The sequence below is a fragment of the Aethalodelphis obliquidens genome, unplaced genomic scaffold (assembly GCF_003676395.1).
Source record: "Aethalodelphis obliquidens isolate GAN/ISIS:26980383/991018 unplaced genomic scaffold, ASM367639v1 scaffold4, whole genome shotgun sequence".
Taxonomy (NCBI): domain Eukaryota; kingdom Metazoa; phylum Chordata; class Mammalia; order Artiodactyla; family Delphinidae; genus Aethalodelphis; species Aethalodelphis obliquidens.
In genome coordinates, this window is record NW_020837948.1 from 11,583,219 (window position 1) to 11,606,293 (window position 23,075).

The following is a 23,075-nucleotide window of genomic DNA, read 5'->3' on the forward strand; positions in this document are numbered from 1 at the left end:
GACCTCTGGTCTGGGAGCATAAGCATATGTCCCAGATCTCTGGTCTGAGGGCATAAGCAGCTACTTTAAGTAGGGGAGTTAGGAGAACATTTACTATATGCTGAACCCTGAGATCTCTGAGCTGCCTTCCCACTTGGCTCTCAGAACTCTGGTAGCCAGAACTTTATCAACAAGCAGAAGATTAAAAGATTCTTTTCTGAGAAATCTAATCAGATCAAAATAGAAAACCTTTAAGATGACTTAAATTTCTTAAAGAACCAGCAAAGCCACATTAATCTACATCAAGGGCTTCACTGACAAGCCCCAGCCACCAATGCAGAACTTCCCTGGCCCAGGATCACAGATACTTCAGACAATGCTAAATCTAAGAACCCAAATTAAAGAGGCAGGAAATAGTGAGAAAGACTATTTCTCACTATTCAAGGAAATAGAAACTGTGAAGCGAAGAAAACAAAATCTTCTGGCAAATTTGGTGAACGCTGAGATACTGATAAATAGAAATTTAAACAGGAAAAAAAATTTATTGCCTACACAGAAAACAAAAAGCCTGTACAGGAAAAAAAAGCAATCATAATTTACTACATGGCTGGGCTCTTGAATCATGCTTAAAATGTCAGAATATAAATATCAAGTCTAATATAATCAAAATAATGACATAAAAAATACCCTGGGATGGTGGGGTAAAGGGAAGGGTGCACATGTGTGGTGGGCATACATGGATGAAAGAAATCAGCAGATAACGCCTTAAGTTAAAACTCAAACAATACAACAAGACAAACCCTCTTTTTGGGAATATGAAGTAAATATTACACGATTCAGTTAAAAGTGGTTGCCTGTGGCATGAGAGAAACAGGGATTTGAGAAGTGGGGCAATTGCTAATTTTCATGACAAACCTAAGTTTTTCCTCTTTAAACTATGTTCATGTATAATTCTGATAAAAATTTTAAAACACTTTAGAATAAAATTTTTTTAAAATTTCCCCATTACTGTAATAAGCCAAAGCAACAGTTTTTTATTAATGGCAAATTAACTCTGACTCTTGGTCATACTCTCAGTTCTGGAATACAACTTTTTACGTAAAGGAATGATTTCTATTTTCTGCCATATTTGGCATCGACTAGTCAAAATGTTCAAAATGTACTGCATTTAAAGTTTTCCTCCCAGGGCTCTCATTTCTTTTTCTTTTTCCAGTTTCTCTCTACTCCTAAGCTGAAGATCTGTGGTCTCTGGAAAACTTTCATTCTAGAAGAAAGTTGCGGGCAGGGCGGGAGGAAGAACCCAAAGAGTTAACAAAAAGATATACAAAGATGTTTCTTCCTGGGGGAAATTTGGTAGAGCACTTCTTTTCTGGCACGTATCCACTCTGGAAGTTTTCTTTAAAAAAGAGTTTGCCTTTTGATTTACTGAAACAAGGAATTTATTTCTGTGATTACTGTGCAGAAGCCAGTGAGAAGTGATTACTCATGACTGTGGAAAGTCACCTGTTCAGAACCAGGCTTACATGAACAGTATGAGAATGGCTGTCTAATGATCTATTGTCTAAAAATGACATGCCCACTTATAGCTTGGTATAAGTAATAATCTACAATTTCTAAGAATCTATATAAATAAACAATACTCCTGGATTTACAACAGTGCTTTAGTAACTGAATCTCATCAATTATTAGAAGCATGTTAAATTAAGGAATAGTTTTTAAAATGATAACTGATAAACTATTATAAGATAAAAAATAAAGTAATTTATTGAAGAAGGTAAGAAATACTCTTCACTCTAAGGCATTGATTCTTTATCACTAAAACTGGTTTCCAGTACCACAATGAGAATGAAGCCACTAACATGAAAATATTTACTGACTTAGTAAAATTGCAAAAAGGGGATTTTTATGAATTTCATCCTCAGTAGTTATATAACTACTGAGGCCACAGAGGGGGAAAAAAAGTTTACTTTATGATACCTACTATTTAAAAGTTTTCAAATGAGAGACCTCCAAAACTTTCACAACATTTTTGCAGGGTAGATGATAATTTATCTCTTTGTAAAATTTTGATAACAAGAAACCTCAATCTTGTTTTTGAATAAACTGCTCAAATCAAACCAAAACAAGAAATAATACCCTATGCTTTTAGAGAAATTTCCATGAAATATCAGCATATGAAAATGTTACTGAACAATAAAGGAAGAACTGATTGCCACCTAAGACAAAATGTTTCTGTTACCTTATGACTTACCTGAAGTTTTTCACATGATCTTCCACTCCAGAAAGACGTATCGAATGCTGCAGTGCATTCAGGTAAGTCAGGGCTTGTGTGGAGGATCCCCAGTTCACATCTGTGGGAAGACAGTATTCATGCAGCAGCTTAATACCGGTTGTAACAAGTCATCAATAACAAGTACTTTCACATTTAAAAAGTCAATTGCTAAAATAAACTATTGTACTCAGGACTTTCAATAGTTCAAGTTCATGGCATGAAATTAAGACAATGCCAATCTGAACTACAATTACATTTAAAAAAAAAGTACAACTTAGAAAAGACTGGGATGATAGGGCTGCAGACATGCTGTGCATGCAACTCAAAATGAGCCTTTTACAAATAAAGAAAACATTTAAAAATTACTGCTTATATAGCCAAAGGTCTAAAAGGAAAGAGGCAGATCTATGATTGTTATAAAGTACTATTTATAGTACTGAACAGTTTAAGTTATTTGAACAGGCAAATTTTACCTCTTACTGAATAAACAAACAGTCTGGACACAAATGATGATTTTAGACATTTGTTACTTTAGAGACTTAATAAGCATATTAGAGAAATAATTGTTTCTGAGATGATTAAAACAGTATCTTCTTTGTCCATTTCATTTCTAAAGCCACCATTCTAATCCAAAACTTCATTCTCTCATACTTGGATTACAAAATGTAATTACCTGGTTTTTTGTAGGTAACATAAATGTAAAGTCCAAGAACTATCACATATGTTAGCAGTGCAGCCCACCAGTTAATGACAAACATCACTATGCAACAAAGAATTGCTCCAAGTAGTGATATCCACATGTTGTAGTATTTGAAGGCAGGGCGCCATCCTAACAATAACAAACAAAATAGATAAATAAAAGTCACTTGGATACCTCATCTGCTTTAGACAGTGGTACATACGTATGCACAAAATAAATTTCTCTGCGGCTGCTACACTAAAAGGTCTTTAAATGTGAACTATAAGGCTAATTATAACAGTGAAGTCATAGACCATTACTGATCACAACATCATGATTCCTGACAGCCATGAAGTGGGCACATCTATTTATGTCCACATTACCCTATCTTACTAGTTTCTGTATTCAAAAAATTCCCTACCAAAAAAGTATAAATCGGCCTACCCCAGTGAATGCTAAAAACTAGAGAAGATTAAAACATTAGGTTTCAAATTGAGTCCTTAATAGTGCGGTTTTATTTTCTGTGTTTTAGCAGGAGACACATCTATATCCTAATGAATGTATAAAACAATTCAAACTGTTCTTCAGAATCATTAAAAAAGTAATCTACTTGCTAGAAAAACTGTGAGTTGACTATAGAATCATACCTTCCCATTTGGGGAAGTATTTATGAATTAATAAGCTCACTCGAAAAACTGTTGAAGACCGTGTTTTAAAATTTTCATTCATAGGTAATTCCAGAGCCCAAAATACTATTTTTAAATCATTTCAATAAAACTTATATTCTTTTCTAAAATTAAACTTTTAAATTTTGAGATAACTGCAGATTCACACAAAGTTGTAAGAAATAATACACAGAGATTCCGGACACCCTTTACCTAGTTACTCCCAATGATAACATCTTGCAAAATGATATCACGATATCACAACTAAAATATTAATACAGTCAAGATAAGGAAAAGTCCAACACAAGGATCCCTTGTGTTGCCCTTTTATAGCCACACCCGTACCCACCTCTAAAATTTATATTCTTAAAGTAAAAACTGAAGCTAAGGTGTTTGTGTCCTAAGTTCCCATACTTTATCTTTCCTTTTCTGAGAAACTTTTAGACCCTTAGAAGGAACAGTGCTTTTGTTCCTTATTTCCTTCTCTGATGTCCAACTGCTATCATGGTTTATAACAAAACCCATAAAAAATGTATATGGAGTAATTTTTCATTTGATAAAGACCCCTTATATTAGAACTCCACAGAACTCATTGTGTTAAAAATATTCCTGGATAGGTTAACTATATCATAATAATGTTCTTGGAACTGAAATAGCAATCAGCTGAATAAAATAATAAAAGCAGAAAAAAGCAAAGTAATTCTTTCACAGTGTCAGAATTTAAAATTAATGCTATTTTAAATTCTTTGAAGACAAGAAACAGGCATTATTTACCAATAAACTTCATGATAAAGAGATCTTTGAAGACTCAGTTTGACTCAACTATAAAGGCAGAGTGAAGCACTCATGAGCTAATTCTCCACATGCCATCTTTTAAAATGTGTTAAAGTTTTGTTTTCTTGGGCTTCCCTAGTGGCGCAGTGGTTAAGAATCCGCCTGCCAATGCAGGGGACACGGGTTCGAGCCCTGGTCCAGGAAGATCTCATATGCTGTGGAGCAACTAAGCCTGTGTGCCACCACTACTGAGCCTGCGCTCTAGAGCAAGCGAGCTACAACTACTGAGCCCACGTGCTACAACTGCTGAAGCCTGCGTGCCTAGAGCCCATGCTCCGGAACAAGAGAAGCCACTGCAATGAGAAGCTCATGTACCCCAATGAAGAGTAGGCCCTGCTCGCTGCAACTAGAGAAAGCAACAAAGACCCAACACAGCCAAAAATAAATAAATAAAATAAATAAATTTATATATAAAAAAAGTTTCATTTTCTCTAAAATTAGACATTACCACATTTACAGAACTTTTAAAAAAACGTAAAGTCACCTGGAGATTTTGCAAGTGATGCATGAAATACTGAAAAATTGATCAACGCATATGATGCAAGGAAGAAGTTAGAGATAATTGGAGCAATAACATTCAGTTCAGCTGCAAAAGAAACATGAAGCATATTTAACTGACATATTAGACCTTTTTTTAACTCTTCAAAACTATGAATTATTTCAAACCTGTAGATAACAGCATAATGAATACTCCTACATCCACAAACCAGATTTAATGAATTTTGCCATATATACTTTATATACTTTAATTTTCAGAAATCATACCTTACGTACACAGTAGAAGCCCCCTTTATACCTCAACTCATCAAAGTTGGAATATTCTTTCCAATGACATTTCGTTTTACTACACACATATATGGTCCATAAGCATTGTGTAGCACTCTTCTGGGTGTTTTAAAAGTTAACGTAAATTATATCATACTATGTTATCATTCTGTAATTTGTTATTTTTACATTTATTATATTTGAGATTCATCCATATTAATATATGAAAACCAAGTTTATTCATTTTTTTACTGCTGAATATTATTCTGCAGTTTCACTCTTCTGTTGATAGGTACTCAGGTTGCTTCCATTTATCACTATTATAATTAATGACACTAAGAATATTCTTATATATGTGCATTTCTATAGGGTAAAAACCCCTAAAAAGAACTGTTGGGTCACAGGACACTTAACCAAATACATTCTTAAATATCACATGAGAGTTAGTTTCCAGTAGTATAATCAGACTTTTAATAAAAGTCCAAAGTCTTCTTGAGCAGTGAAAGACCCATTAGCTTCCTTACGATCAGAGGCAACAGTACCAAAAAGTAGATCGGCGGAGGTTCTACCTTCATGAAAGACACTGGAATCCTTTTCCTTACGCTATTATCATATTTGTTTTAGGGACAAGAACCTAAGAGTTCCCTCTAGCCCTAATGGAGAATTAGTAATGGTAAGAATTTTAGCAAATATTTAACAAGCACTATTATTTGCATTATTTTCTAAACACTCTTTCCTTTGATCAAAAAGAAACTAACTTAGTATTGCAGGCAAAGTAACAGTTTGTTTATAATTTAACAATTCAGTGTTGACAGCTGATACTATAAATGCACCAACATCTACATTAGCGTACATTTATAGACTAACCAATTAAGATGAATCCAAGTGCAATTAAGAATGTTAAGATGTAGCCACGAAGAGGTTCATTATTTTTCCCATAACCTTTAGCAAACATCTGGAAAGCTGGGTAGATGTTGTCCTTACATAAGGCCTAATGAAGAAATGTAAACATTAAAATGAAATATATCGAAATAAGACATACAGATCTGCTTACAGTTACAATAGGTTAATCAGGAATGGAACCCAAGTTTCTAATTCTTGGTCCTCTTTCTTTCCCCTCACGCTGCTTCACCTACAAACTGTAAAGGAGATTCAAACATTTCTAGCATCAGAAAGACAGGAGGTTTAGAATACACTGAAGTTTTTATCCATTTTATTCCACCCCAGGTTGAAATTCTTATATGAATAAAGAGCCAAAGGAGCAGGCATACACATAGAAGACATGTGGAACCTTGAGAAGTATGACAGACGTGTGACCTATTTTAAGAAAACCAAGTCCAAATCCTAGACTCAAAACAAATGAAAATCCTAATTATAAAACATAATCACCTTTCTTAAAACAATACTGAAAATAATTTTAGTAAATATTCTACACCTCTACTGTACTAACTAGCTACAATAAAAAATTAAGAACAAAAAGAACAAAGGAAATTAACAAAGCTGCAGAATCGATATCTCATTTGTTTTAGTAATAAAAAGTATTTTCTATCCAGTATCAGCCATTTATTTAATGCTCATTAAAGGGAAACAATGTCTATCATACTTATTATTTATATCCTGAGTACCTAACATAATGCATAGCACGTATTAGACATTCAGATATTCATAAAATTAAACATTAATGTTGGCATTATGCTAATAGTAATAAGATACTTTAATACTTTTGATTTATGGTCTTGGACTATACTTTTTATCCTTGGTAAGACATTATGAAAATTTATGCTAACAGTATGTCCATAAAGCAAAAATTCATCACCACTTCCAGAAAGACAACTCAAAACTTACACCCTGAGAGTAGATATAGGCCAAGTGTTTATATATACACATCCACATTCATATGCATAAAATTAAATATGCTACTCTGGATATATGTGTTTGTATATGTCATATAAGTATCAATACATGGGCTTGATAGAAGTAAACAAATAATTTTAAAATATTAAAAATCCCATATTTAAATATATTACCTTAACTGCCCCTTTAATAAAATTTGTAACATGAAAATACTTACCTGAAATATTTTGGGCGCACTCACAAGGGATGCTAATGCAGAAGAAAGAGTGGCTGAAAAGATACCTGCAGAAATTAGTGGTGCAAAGCCTGACACCATGCTCATTACCTTAAAAAAGTGACAAAAATGGAAAAATAAGTCTTACATAAAATTCAAAAAAGAACACAACACTTCATCTTTATTATTCCTATGAAGAACACTAATAGTAATTCTGGGAGAAATCTGATAAAAATAACAATAGTAAACAGTAATAATGGTTACGTGCGTACAAACTTCTGAAACTGATTTACCACCAGCCCTACATGTAAAAAAACTTTTTATTTTGTAAAATGTCAAAGGCACACACAATGGCAGAAGAACATACTAAACTACAAAGTATCCATCGCTCAGTTTCAACAGGGCCAATCTTTTCATTATTGTGAATTAAACCCCAGATCTCATTTCATGCATAAATTTTTGTGTGTACCTCTAATGCGTAAAAACCTTTAAAAACTGTAACTCCAGGGCTTCCCTGGTGACGCAGTGGTTGAGAGTCCGCCTGCCAATGCAGGGGACACGGGTTTGTGCCCCGGTTCGGTAGGATCCCACATGCTGCGGAGCGGCTGGGCCCGTGAGCCATGGCTGCTGAGCCTGCGCGTCCGGAGCCTGTGCTCCACAACGGGAGAGGCCACAGCAGTGAGAGGCCCGCATACCGCAAAAACAAAAAACAAACAAAAAAAAACTGTAACTACAAAGTCACTGTCACAGCTTATAAACTGGGTAATTCCTTAACAGCATCAAATACCCAATCACATTCAAAATCCCCAAATTATTCCTCTTTTCTTGCTTTTTAAAAGTTTGTTCAAATCAGGATCCACAAAAGGATTACATTTACATTTGGTTGATATGTCTCTTAAGTCTTTTTCAATCTACAGGCTCACCCTTTCCTTTACATTTTATGATTTTTATGTCATTTCTCCTAGAGAAACCCCACGCTCTGGATTTTGCCGACAATCTCCACTGCCTTGTTTAACTTGTTCCTCTCACCTCTATTTCTAGTCAACTGGTAGGTAGGTAGATCTAGACAAGTTGATCAGACTGAGGTACAAGTTTTCTGGCAAGAATATTCCAAGGTGGTTTGATATACTTCTGTCAGGAAGGTTGTTTCCTTTTTTTAATGTTAAGATAGTAGATTGGTATTGTGGTTATGTTTTTTGTTTGTCTTTAAAGAGTACTTATTAAAGCTAAAAGTAGAAATATCCAGCTGAAAGGATCTAACTCCAGGATTTGCCTCTAAATAATCTAGGAAGTGGGGAGTCATAAATAAAACAAAATTAGCCATGTGCTGATAACTGATGAACTTGGAAAATGTGTATGTTAGGTACATTATATTGCTTTCTCTATCTTTGTACATGTTCAAACATTTCCCTATGATGAAGTTTAAAAAAAATGGATCACTAACTTAGACAATGAGAAGGCAATCAAATAAATCCAAACAGAGGAGCACAATACAAAATAAATTGCCTGGACTCTTCAAAATGTCAACATCCTGAAAGGTTAAAACAGGCAGGCTGGGAACTCCTCTAGATTAAAGAATTTTAAAGTAACTAAAGGCCATGTGTGACACCAGATTGAATCCTGGATCTGAGAAAAATTGATCTGGGACATTACTGGAAGAAGAGAGGAAGTATGAATATGGAATATATATTTAGACAACAGTATTTCATCAACACTGAATTACTTGGGTGGGAAATTTTACCGTGCTTGTACAGAATGTTTTAAATATTTCAATCTGATTGTCATGTGATGTCTATAATTTATTCTCATTATGTTTGAGGAGAAAAATACTATACATATATATATATATATATATATAAAAAGATAAGGCAAATGGGGCAAAATATAAACTACTAGTAAATACAAATGAAGGGTAGGTACACAGGTTTTCATTGCACTGTTCCTTGTGAACCTTTGAAATCTGTCAAAGTATTAAATTGATTCCTAAGAGTTGTTTAATGGATTCAGGTACTGTCAACTTGATCTATGCATTATAAATTTTACCAGTAGTGAATGATGATCAACATCTAGATTCATTACTTCATTAGTGGAGATTTACCTTTCATTTATATTGACCAAGAACATGCCAACTGAGACCAAGGAGATAAGGAAATCAGGTTTTAGGCTGTTTACTATACACTTGCCTATAATTTAATATTAAGTCTGATGTAAAACTAGCTCTGGGCACAATCCCTGGCCATAATACCTAAGTCTGGTTTCATGTATACATAAACCACCTTGTTTCACTTAAATGTCTCTCCCTGCATCTTTCAGAAGATTTAGGTTTAAACCTGAAGAACATATTTAAGAGTTTTAAGAAACATTAGCATTGACTTCTCTGACTTCTCTGAGAAAAGAAAAAAGATGATTTTCTATTCAGCCTTTTAATACCAATTTAGTAGTTACATACACATGATACATTTTTCATAATCACTATTTTTACACAGTTATTATTTAATGCTAGATTATCTAGCATTGCCAAATCTGTCCTTAGGGAAGGAGATTATAAAGGATAGATAAGGTGGACCAAGATAAAAATAAGCAGACTTGATTTCTGTTATATATACTTCTCAGATAATACAAAATTCCATGTCTGTCTGTAATGCCTTCAAAGTTAAGTAAGTACAAAGGCAGGAGGTAAATGAAGAAAAAAGGGGAGAAAAAAGAATATGATACATTGATAGATTAAGCCAAAACTGACACCAGCAACATTACATATAACCATAACATTTCACCTTTCATGTTTTGAGGAAAAGATTCATTTTCTTTTCTTCCATCATCTCTGAATTAAGATAAATAATGCTCCATGCTTAGCATCTAGAAACTATGCTTCTATGATTTGCCAAGTTTCCTGTTTTCTAGTTATACATTTATCCAATAACCTTTGTGTTTCCCACCATTTTATGGTAAAATATGAGTAGCAAGTAAATGAAATGATTCAAATAATAGTAACATCAGTGTTATCAAAAATACATAGTGGGAACAAAGATGAAAAACAAAAGATGGTCTGGTCTTTAATAAGGGGGGGAAAAAGACAAAAGTCTAATAAAAAGTAAAAAAAAAAAAGTGGCAAGTAAAACGAATGGTGAGATTTTGTGTGGGGAATGTGTGTGTGTTGACGATTTAGGGTCCAAAAAAATGTTCATGGAACTGGGTTTGAAGAGCAGACAGATTTGGACATATAAAAAGAAAAAGCCAGTGCATTCCAAGCAGAGTGAAGCAACAAATAAAGCAACAGAGTAGGGTAAGCGTGTGCATGTATACATATACAAACACGTAATGACTGGAGTTCAGTCTGGATAGAAGCAGTGGGACTTAAGTTTGGGTATGAAAGGCTCTGAAGGAGCAAAGAAGCTCACATTTTGTTTATTAAGCAGTGGTGAGTCAAAGGTTTCAGAGGACATTAAAATGTAGAAATATAAGAAACATAAAACTAAAGAAAATTAAACATTTAAGAAAAATAAAGTGACCCTATTATATATGCATATATTTATCAACTATATGCAAAACAGTATTATATAGTGTGCCTTTGTATAGATTTCATGATGGAGTCTCCACTTACATGCTCCTCAGTTACGTTCTATTCACCATTCTTCATTTTCCAAGTGACAAGCAATTGATAATTTTACAGGATTTTCTTTCCATTCTGTATCGCTTTACAAAGTATTTTTTTTTAATTTACTTAAATTGGAAAAGCAACTTTACGTACACCAAATTCTCACACTTTGCTTGAATGAGTCCATACTTAGACTTGATAAAGACAACACACTTCTGTATTTCAAGGCAACAACACAGAAATCTGATTGGCATTTTCAGTCACTGGGCAGAGACCAACATCTGTGCCTTTCATACACAGTATCAATGTCCGAATTGGCCTGAATAATTAGCTGGACATGAATACTTTCTTTCATTCCTACGATTTTGCCTAGTCTTATGACTAGAAAAAACAAACTTCTATTACATAATTGCGTTCAATATTTTTAACCACTGAAAGTGCAGTAAATTGCTTGAAACTATACAAAAGAAAATACAAATAATGGCATTAAATATTTAAGTTATAAAATTTTAATGTAAAATACATAGATTCTACATAAAATGTCTATATAATGTTCTACAATACATTAAATCCTCAACTATTCTGTTTATTATGTTTACACATTACTGGAGAAACACTAGGAAGCGAAATTTTTATTTTCCACTTTGAATTAGCAGTACCATCTATTCTATAAATTTACCATAGAATATTTTGTTTTAATCTCCTGAATTTACACCTTTATGTTCTTTTGTTTCTAGCATCCTGAGGCTTATCAAGCAACTCTCAAAATATCCTCCAAATTTTAGTGATTCCTTTTCCTCTTCTATCTAAAACCCATAAATTTTATAAAAATTTCATTTTGCTTTCAGTATCTTACAGAGGTAATAATAAAACTGATATTCTCCAAATACTTGAGCAGTAATACTAATCTTCACACAGTTCATACGTTTAATAGTTCACAAACTTTCAAGCATCCATTAATAATTTTATTAATCTGTTGTTCAATAGTGGTTTAACACAGCATCACTATATGATAGCCAGATCTAATGAAATAAAACTACTGATACTAATCAATACTTTTTTAAAAGGGCATTCATATATAAAGCAATTATGGAGAAACCTCAAATTGGAAAACTGAACTCATTTCAATTAGTATGGGTTTAAATTGCTCAAAATAAAAATGAAATACTTAGATGTAAGTCTAACAAAATATGTACAGGATTGATATTCTGAAAACTACATAATACTTATGAAAGAAGTTAAAGAAGATCTAAATAAATGGAGAAACGTAAGTGTTCATGGGTTGGAACACTCAACATAGTAAATCTATCAATCCTCCCCAAATTCATGTACAAGTTTAATGCAGTTCCTATCAAAATTCCAACAAGACTTTTTTGTAGATAAACATAGATTATTCTAAAATTTATTTGGAAAAGCAAAGGGACTAAAATAGCTAAAACAATTTTGAAAAAGAATAAAGTAGGAGGAATCAAGCTACCCGATTTTAAGACTTAAAACCAACTATAGTAATCAAGAAAGTATGGCATTGGTGGAGGGATAGACACAAAGATCAATGGAACACAACAGAGAATCCAAAAATAGATCCAGCACATATGACCATGTGTGAGATGTTTTCTTGCTTTCTGAAACAGTATACTGTATATATGTACTATATATTATACCCTATGATAAAAGTGTTGCCCTCTGGGGCCCTTTTGCCTCTGAACAGGCTCAGATTTCATTCTTTCATATTTTTCTGTTTTCACAATTAGTTGCGTACAGTCTTTATTGATATCTGGGTATAAAGTAACAACAATCCTCCCTTCTAAGTTTTTGCTATACTCTGAATGGTCAGAGTTGATAGCAGTCTGACCTCTAGATGAACACAGAATGTCTGTATAATATAAATTTGATGCTCACCTGGAAGTTGTTCATTAGGCCATAGGAACAAGGATAGCTTTCACAAGATGAAAAGTCAAAGTTAAATTTGCAGGCTGCAGAAGTACAGTTTGTTAGCTCTGTTACAATAGTGTCATTAACGTTCCCCGTAGCATCCCGAACAACACAAGAACCTGAAGCACAAGTGACAATGAGGACAAAAAATCAAACTAATGCTTACATTCATTTCAAAATTATATACACCCATAAAGAAATTACAGTGCTGACTGTATATACTTGCTTATTATAGCATACATTGTATTTACAATTAAGAAAGGTTTACCTGGAACAGAATTTGGAAAGCATCATGGTCCTCAGTATTAAGAATTATTTGGAATAACGTACGATGTACAACTAACAGTAATGACCATTCCTTAGAGTTCATATATTCTTACTTTTGAAGCACTTTAACAATGCTTTCTCATCATATATGATGTAAAAATCACAGGCATTACAACAAAAACTAAACAATAAAACAAAAATTAAGTTTTGAAAGGAAGAGTTTTTTTAATGATAGACAGTCTGTATACAGATCTTCATACTTAAATTTCTTCTTTGGACTTTCAGAGCAGTGTTTGCAAAACCATCTCCTTAAAGGTACTCCTGAAACCACTGGAGGTTGAGGGCAGAACAGAGAGAGCCCTATCTAACCTTAAAGCAGCTATGCTTTTATAGTTCATATTTTGATGTTCTCCATCAGAATTGTCTGGGGAAAAAAGGTTCCACTGCTTGAGCTACTTACACAATTACTAGTGTATAGGTGATCTTTACTGACTCCGCTACTGAATATCAGGGAGAAAGGGCTACTCCTGTTGCCCTAGTGTAAACAGAATGAAATGAGTACAAGGGCAAGCATTATTGGAGCGTCAGGTAAAAACAGAAATGTTTTCCTGCAATAACAAATTATTTCCCATGAAACACAATCAGTTATATCATTTTTTTAATTAAAAGTAAATTTTCTAGCTTATGTATAATGTATATAAACAGCAGTCCCCAATTTTTTTGGCACCAGGGACTGGGTTCGTGTCAGACAATTTTTCCATGGACGGGGTGGGGATGGTGGGGGGTGGGGTGGGGTGGTGGTGGATGGTTCAGGCAGTAATGCGTGCGATGGGGAGTGGAAGATGAAGCTTCGCTCATTCACATGCCACTCCCCTCCTGCTGAGCAGCCTGGTTCCTAATGGGCCGCGGACCAGTACCGGTCTGCAACCCGGGGGCTGGGGATCCCTGTATACAAGCATGCTAGAAACTTTTAGGGGAATACAAAAATATTTTGCTAATGAGCTTATAAATGTAATTCATTTTCTTTTTTCAAAATGAATTTCAGGAATTTCTGTATGCATTGCAATGATAAATGTAATCGAGTTACTTTTTCAAATGTTAACATAGCCCACCATGATAATATTATTAGCATTTCTAACTCTAGTTTAATAAAATTTCAAAATTACATTTATGCAAATTAGCAGCTCAGTTTGTAAAAACAGTTCTGTCATTACTTCCCAACACATGACTGAATATATGGCAAAAATAAAAATTTTCTTACTCAAATACATGGAAAATTTATATTCTGTAGTCAATGAATTTGGAGTTTGTAATTCTTCTGATTAGTACTAGACTAAGATTTATTCTTGTAGTATGCTTAAAATTTTTACTGTAAAACCTGAATTTTAGAATTCAGATATTAAAGACAATGCTTACATTTTAAAAACATGTTTTCCGGGTAAACTATGTACTTTCATGAATGTGTACTAAATTCAAGACAAGACAGTATCTACAGTCAATGTATGCAAATTATATGTAAAATCAGTAGTTACTAAATTTTTTTCTGTACTCTGTTTCAGTTAAGAACCTCCTATTACAAATAGCCTTTTAAAATTATTTATTTATTTGCTTATAAATAAATAAAACACCAAAACCCTCTTTGCCATGAAAACAGTTTTTTAAAGGAAGTGCCATTATCATATGGTTGGTAACAAAATCTCTGACCTTTGACTTCCTTATCTATAAAGATTTAGAGACTGGCTGATCACTTAAGTCCTTTCTTCAAGTTCTAAAATGTTATGATTCCATGAATGTATTAAAGTGGCTTAAAACCATTTTCATTAATTTAATAACACTTTTCATTCAATTCCTGTGCATTGAAATTAGGTTTTATGGTAAAAAATGCCAGGTATTTCTTAATAGCCTTGAAACAATCTTCATACAACAAGATTACATAAAAATATAAAATAACCATCATAAACAAAAATATTCCAAAATTTGTAACGCTCAGAAAGTAAAATGCATTTACTTCTACATATGAATTACATTTTCTGTAAATATATCTCAGTGAAATTTAAGAATCTGCAGATAAGATTTTACATAACTTTCTAGCTTACTAATTAATAGAAATCCTAAAGGAAAAACCTTAGAGCATTTAGTGACTTAGATAATGTCTACAGAATCACCACTAGTTTACTTAAGTATTTTTGAAAATACAAAACTTAGAATCTTTTTATTGAACTATTTCTTAATTTAAAAGTTAGAAATATAATGTCATGAAAATGAATCTTTATAGTATGTACATCATTAAATTTCTGAAACACATAACAAATGTAAGGTTATTTACCTACAGATACTGCAATTCCTATGTAAACCACCGTAGTAATTAAAATGGCTAAGAGTGTTCCTTTGGGTATGGCTGACTGAGGATCCTAGAAGACAAGAACATTTTTTAAGTCTACCTTTAAAAATAAATATAGGTATATCACTTTTTGTATAAAATCGATACAGCATTATTAAAATACTTACTGCGAGATCACCTGAGATATTTGCTCCAGCCAGAATACCAGTTGCGGCAGGAAAAAAGATGGCAAACACAGAAAAAAAGTTCTCTTCCTCTCGAAAATCTGGCCCAAAGTTCTCATTAAATATTTCAGCTGTAGAGAACAAAATATTTTTGGCAATTAATGGATAGCAGATTAGACCATGATAATTTAGGTTAAGAATAAGTGTTTATCTAAGACCCCTGACTTTTCTTCAGCTCAAGTAACTGGTAAATTCTTGAATTATTTCCTAATTCAAGTATGTATTGGTGTTTCTCTTTGCTTATATGAGGGAAATGGTTTACATTCAAAATGATTTGACCTGGTTCATGCCCCACTACTTTTTATACCTTACTAATTATGTTTCAAGCACCTCTAACTTGATTGTTATCTCTCCAAGAGGTCAAAGAAGCAAGAAAGCAGGCAGAAGAACAAAAGGGACATAAAACAAACCTGGAACCACATTTTTCCTTACATCCAGCTTATATTCTATCTATCTGTACAGCTTTCTCTATTTCCTAGTGGTGACTTGTTTGACTTTTGAGGCTATTCATCTGGCATCCAGATAATTTGTAGCTAAGACAAACCAGGTAAAGGTCCTTTCCATTTCAACAATAATGAAAGCTTCAACTAGTCCTGCTGTTTCCATCTATTCTGACAGGCCCTGACACTGAAACAACCAATTAACGGTCATCCATCCATCCATCCAATATTTGCATATACACCACGTGCCAGGTCCTGTACTGGAACCATCCAGTATCTCAAAGTACTGAGAGATCCAACAGCAACAAGCTACCTTCATGGAACTTAAGAGTATCAATGAGGAGCTACAAAACAAGTTAAAAAGGTCACTGCAAATAGCAGTAAATGTACGGATGGAAACAGGGTGTTGTGATAAATAATGAAAGAGAGACAAACTAATTCAATGTGGTTACAGAAGGCTAAAGAGATACAACTAAGGAGCTAACACTTAAGCTGAGACTTTAATGAGCAGGAATCAGCCATGTGATGTTCCAGGAGAAAGAGTACACCAGGAATAACCAACAACATGTAGAAAGGCGCTGAGGCAGGAAAAAAGTTTACCTCTTTTGGAGAACTAAAAGATGCAAAGCCCTCACAGTAAGGGGGAGATGAAATGAGATGGAAGGGATCAGCAGGGGTGAGATTATGCAAAATTTTAATTTTATAGGAGTTTAGATTTTGTCCTACGCCAAGGTGGGCGTAGAACCACACAACTGACATGATGCTTATGTGGATGCTGCATGGACAGTGGACTGAAAGCATCAGCATCTGAAGCAGGGAGACCAATTAGGAGGTACTGCAGTGGTTCAATCTAGTGATGGGAGAATAATGTACTGATTAGAGAAGGATTAGTAAGTAAGAGGGCAAGTAGAAAACACTGAAATCCTGGTTTCTTTCACTTACTAGGATGGAGAGGTCTGAGAACGGTTAGGTAGGAGGGACATCAAATAAACAATTGAATGTATACCTATATCTGGAGTTTAAAGGAGAGATGCAGGAATAGAAATATGTGAATCTCTTGAGAGCATTTTGAGCCATGAGAAAAGATATTGCCAAAGGAAAGAATACAGTTAGAAGATGCAGGACAACACTCTGTGCAACTCTGACATTTAGAGGATGGAAAGAAGAGAAGGGGTAACAGGAGTAATAGATATAGTGACCAGTGAATTAGGTAGAAAAGAACTCACTAGAACACAGTGACTGACATCAAATAAAACAAGAAAAGTGTTTCAAGGAGAATGGGACAACTAAATATAATGTTGCTGAGAGTCAGAAGACTAAAAAACTGCACGCTGTACCTAGCAACATGTTATTGTGACCATGACAGACAGAAGCCAGTTAATAGGGGTTGAGAATGAATGAAATAAGACCATTTGGTGAAAGTAACATGGGGAATAAGTTACACACGGTCTCAAAGTATCTCTCCACAAACTACTTATTAATTACAAAGAAGAAAGTGGCAACCTAACAACAGATAAAACTCTCAGGTAGTACTTTCACCAAGTCATTAAATTTAACACCATCAGTGATGGGGAAAACTGACATCATGTGAGTCTCCTGATGTGAGACTCTGAAGACACACTCTTCATGTAGTGTTCTTGGCAAAAGTAAACAAGTGAATCTATGGAAATCAAACAAAACCAACTGGAGGGACTTTCTAAAAAAACAAATGGTCTGTACTCTTGAAGAATGTCAATGTAGGGAAAGAAAAATAAAAGGCTGTGGGGCGGACCAAGAGGATGTGGAAATCATGTATCCGCACAACTAGGGGACCTACCAGGCACCAGTGGGGGACCATGGACACAAAAGGGGATGGGAGGAACCCCCAGTGACCGGCTTGCAGGATCTTGGTTCCCAGGCTGGAGGTCAGGCCTGAGCTCCTGTGGTGGGAGCTCTGAGTCCAAACCACTGGACTAACAGAGAACCTACGATCCCAGGCAATATTAATTAGAGTGAGGCTTCCCAGAGATCCTAATCTCAGCACCAAGACCCAGCTCCATCCAACTGTCTGCAAACTCCAGTGCTGGATGCCTCAGGCCAAACAACCAGTAAGACAAGAATACAGCCCCACCCATCAAAAAAAAAAAAAAGAAAGAAAGAAACGACAAAAAAATATGTTACATATGAAGGAGCAAGGTAAAAACCTACAAAACCAAATAAATGAAGACGAAATAGGCAACCTACCTGAAAAAAGAATTCAGAGTAATGATAGTAAAGATAACCCCAAATCTCGGAAACAGAATGGAGAAAATACAAGAAACACTTAACAAGGATCTAGAAGAACTAAAGAGCAAACAAATAATGATGAACAACACAATAACTGAAATTATAAGTACAATACAAAGTACTCTAGAAGGAATCAATAGAATAACTGAGGCAGAAGAACAGATAAGTGAGCTGGAAGATAAAATGGTGGAAATAACTGCCAGGGAGCAGAAAAAAGAATGAAAAGAATTAAGGACAGTCTCAGAGGCCTCTGGGACAACATTAAACACAGCAACATTCAAATTATAGGGGTCCCAGAAGAAGAAGAGAAAAAGAAAGGGTCTGAGAAAATATTTGAAGAGATTATAGTCGAAAACTTCCCTAACATGGGAAAGGAAATAGTCAATCAAGTCCAGGAAGCACAGAGAGTCCCATACAGGATAAACCCAAAGAGAAACATGCCAAGACACATATTAATCAAACTATCAAAAATTAACTACAAAGAAAATATATTAAAAGCATCAAGGGAAAGCAACAAATAACACACAAGGGAATCCACATAAGGTTAACAGCTGATCTTTCAGCAGAAACTCTGCAAGCCAGAAGGGACTGGCAGGACATATTTAAAGTGATGAAAGGGAAAAACCTACAAACAAGAATACTCTACCCAGCAAGGATCTCATTCAGATTCGATGAAGAAATTAAAACCTTTACAGACAAGCAAAAGTTAACAGAATTCAGCACCACCAAACCAGATTTACAACAAATGCTAAAGGAACTTTTCTAGGCAGGAAACACAAGAGAAGGAAAGGACCTACAAAAACAAAACCAAAACAATTAAGAAATGGTAATAGGAACCTACATATCGATAATTACCTTAAATGTAAAAGGATTGAATGCTCCAACCAAAAGACACAGACTGGCTGAATGGATACAAAAACAAGACCCATATATATGCTGTCTACAAGAGACCCACTTCAGACCTGGGGAAACATACAGACTGAAAGTGAGGGGATAGAAAAAGATATTCCATGCAAATGGAAATCAAAAGAAAGCTAGAGTAGTAATTCTCATATCAGACAAAATAGACTTTAAAATAAAGCCTATTACAAGAGACAAAGAAGGACACTACATAATGATCAAGGGATCAATCCAAGAAGAAGATATAACAATTGTAAATATTTATGCACCCAACATAGGAGCACCTCAATACGTAAGGCAAATGCCAACAGCCATAAAAGGGGAAATTGACAGTAACACAATCCTAGTAGGGGACTTTAACACACCCCACTTTCACCAGTGGGCTGATCATCCAAAATGAAAATAAAAAAGCAAACACAAGTTTTAAATGAGACATTAAACAAGATGGACTTAATTGATATTTATAGGACATTCCATCCCAAAACAACAGAATACACTTTCTTCTCAAGAGCTCATGAAACATTCTCCAGGATAGACCATATCTTGGGTCATAAATCAAGCCTTGGTAAATTTAATAAAATTGAAATCATATCAAGTATCTTTTCTGACCACAACGCTATAAGATGAGATATCAACTGCAGGAAAAAAAAACTGTTAAAAATACAAACACATGGAGGCTAAACAGTACACTACCAAGAGATCACTGAAGAAATCAAAGAGAAAACCAAAAAACTACCTAAAAACAAATGACAATGAAAACATGACAATGCAAAATGTATGAGATGCAGCAAAAGCAGTTCTAAGAGGGACTTGTTTTTATTGTTTATAGCAATACAATCCTACCTCAAGAAACAAGACACATCTCAAACAACCTAACCTCACATTTAAAGCAGTTAGAGAAAGAAGAACAAAAAAAATCCCAAAGGTAGCAGACGGAAAGAAATCATAAAGATCAGATCAGAAATAAATGAAAAAGAAATGAAGGACACAATAGCAAAGATCAATAAAACTAAAAGCTGGTTCTTTGAGAAGATAAACAAAATTGATAAACCATTAGCCAGACTCATCAGGAAAAAAAGGGAGAAGACTCAAATCAACAGAACTAGAAATGAAAATGGAAAAGTAACAACTGACACTGCAGAAATACAAAGGATCATGAGAGATTACTACAAGCAACTATATGCCAATAAAATGGACAACCTGAAAGAAATGGATAAATTCTTAGAAATGCACAACGTTCCGAGACTGAACCTGGAAGAAAGAAAATATGAACAGACCAATCACAAGCACTGAAATTAAGACTGTGATTAAAAATCTTCCAACAAACAAAGGCCCAGGACCAGATGGCTTCACAGGTGAATTCTATCAAACGTTAAAAGAAGAGCTAACACCTATCCTTCTCAAACTCTTCCAAAATACAGCAGAAGGAAGAACACTCCCAAGCTCATTCTACAAGGCCACCATCACCCTGATACCAAAACCAGACAAAGATGTCACAAAGAAAAAGATCTACAGGCCAATATCACTGATGAACATAGATGCAAAAATCCTCAAAAAAATACTAGCAAACAGAATCCAACAGCACATTAAAAGGATCATACACCATGATCAAGTAGGGTTTCTCCCAGGAATGCAAGGATTCTTCAATATATGCAAATCAATCAATGTGATATACCATATTAACAAATTGAAGGATAAAAACCATATGATCATCTAAATAGATGCAGAAAAAGCTTTCGACAAATTCAACACCTATTTATGATAAAAACTCTGCAGAAAGTAAGCACAGAGGGAACTTATCTCAACATAATAAAGGCTACACATGACAAACCCACAGCCAACATCGTTCTCAATGGTGAAAAATTGAAACCATTTCCTCTAAGATCAGGAACAAGACAAGGCTGCCGACTCTCACCACTAATTATTCAACATAGATTTGGAAATTTTAGCCACAGCAATCAGAGACAAAAAAGAAATAAACGGAATCCAAATTGGAAAAGAAGAAGGAAAAGTGTGACTGCTCGCAGATGACATGATACTATACCTAGAGAATCGTAAAGATGCTACCAGAAAAGCACCAGATCTAATCAATGAATTTGTAGAGTAGCAGGATACAAAATTAATGTACAGAAATCTCTTGCATTCCTATACACTAATGATGAAGAATCTGAAAGAGAAATTAAGGAAACACTCCCAGTTACCATTGCAACCAAAAGAATAAAATACCTAGGAATAAATCTACCTAGGGAGAAAAAAGACATGTATGCATAAAACAATAAGACACTGATGAAAGAAATTAAAGATAATACAAACAGATAGAGAGGTATACCATGTTCTTGGATTGGAAGAATCAACATTGTGAAAATGACTCTACTACCCAAAGCAATCTACAGATTCAATGCAATCCCTATCAAACTAACAATGGCATTTTTCACAGTACTAGAACAAAAAATTTCACAATTTGTATGGAAACACAGAAGACCCAGAACAGCCAAAGCAATCTTGAGAAAGAAAAATGGAGCTGGAGGAATCAGGCTCCCTGACTTCAGAATATACTACAAAACTACAGTAATCAAGACAGTATGGTACTGGCATAAAAAGAGAAATATAGATCAATGGAACAGGATAGAAAGCCCAGAGATAAACCCATGCACATATGGTCACCTTATATTTGAAAAAGGAGGCAAGAATATTCAATGGAGAAAAGACAACCTCTTCAATAAGTGGTGCAGGGAAAACTGGACAGCTACATGTAAAAGAATGAAATTAGAATACTCCCTAATACCATACACAAAAATAAACTCAAAATGGATTAAGGGGCTTCCCTGGTGGCGCAGTGGTTGAGAGTCCGCCTGCCAATGCGCGGGACGCGGGTTCGTGCCCTGGTCCGGGAGGATCCCACATGCTGCGGAGCGACTGGGTCCGTGAGCCATGGCTGCTGGGCCTGTGGGTCCAGAGCCTGTGCTCCGCAGCGGGAGAGGCCACAGCAGTGAGAGGCCCACGTACCGCAAAAAAAAAAAAAAAAAAAAAATGGATTAAAGACCTAAATGTAAGGCCAGACACTATCAGACTCTTAGAGGAAAACATAGGCAGAACACTCTATGACATAAATCACAACAAGATCCTTTTTCATCTATCTCCTAGAGAAATGGAAATAAAAACAAAAATAAACAAATGGGACCTAATGAAACTTAAAAGCTTTTGCACAGCAAAGGAAACCGTAAACAACACTAAAAGACAACCCTCAGAATGGGAGAAAATATTTGCAAATGAAGCAACTGACAAAGGATTAATCTCCAAAATTTACAAGCAGCTCATGCAGCTCCATATCAAAAAAACAAACAACGCAATCCAAAAATGGGCAGAAGACCTAAATAGACATTTCTCCAAAGAAGATATACAGATTGCCAACAAACACATGAAAGGAGACTCAATATCACTAATCATTACAGAAATGTAAATCAAAACTACAATGAGATATCACGTCACACTAGTCAGAATGGCCATCATCTAAAAATCTACAAACAATATATGCTGGAGAGAGTGTGGAGAAAATGGAACCCTCTTGCACTGTTGGTGGGAATATAAATTGATACAGCCACTATGGAGAACAGTATGGAGGTTCCTTAAAAAACTAAAAATAGAACTACCATATGACCCAGCAATCCCACTACTGGGCATATACCCTGAGAAAACCATAATTCAAAAAGAGTCATGTACCACAATGTTCATTGCAGCTCTATTTACAATAGCCAGGACATGGAAGCAACCTAAGTGTCCATCGATAGATGAATGGATAAAGAAGATGTGGCACATATATACAACGGAATATTACTCAGCCATAAAAAG

The 23,075-nt window shown here is 34.7% G+C and overlaps 1 protein-coding gene across 1 annotated transcript in view; it reads right to left on the minus strand.

Annotated features, from left to right (window-relative positions):
* SLC12A2 (solute carrier family 12 member 2) overlaps positions 1-23,075 on the minus strand; it is a 109,041-nt gene that overhangs the window by 35,541 nt on the left and 50,425 nt on the right. The window contains exons 8-15 of the mRNA XM_027098712.1: positions 15,565-15,692; positions 15,383-15,467; positions 12,757-12,908; positions 7,266-7,373; positions 6,062-6,185; positions 4,914-5,015; positions 2,925-3,080; positions 2,231-2,330 (exon numbers count right to left, since the gene is read on the minus strand). Of these exons, the coding sequence (XP_026954513.1) occupies positions 2,231-2,330; positions 2,925-3,080; positions 4,914-5,015; positions 6,062-6,185; positions 7,266-7,373; positions 12,757-12,908; positions 15,383-15,467; positions 15,565-15,692 (955 nt within the window). The remainder of the gene's footprint in view (positions 1-2,230; positions 2,331-2,924; positions 3,081-4,913; positions 5,016-6,061; positions 6,186-7,265; positions 7,374-12,756; positions 12,909-15,382; positions 15,468-15,564; positions 15,693-23,075) is intronic.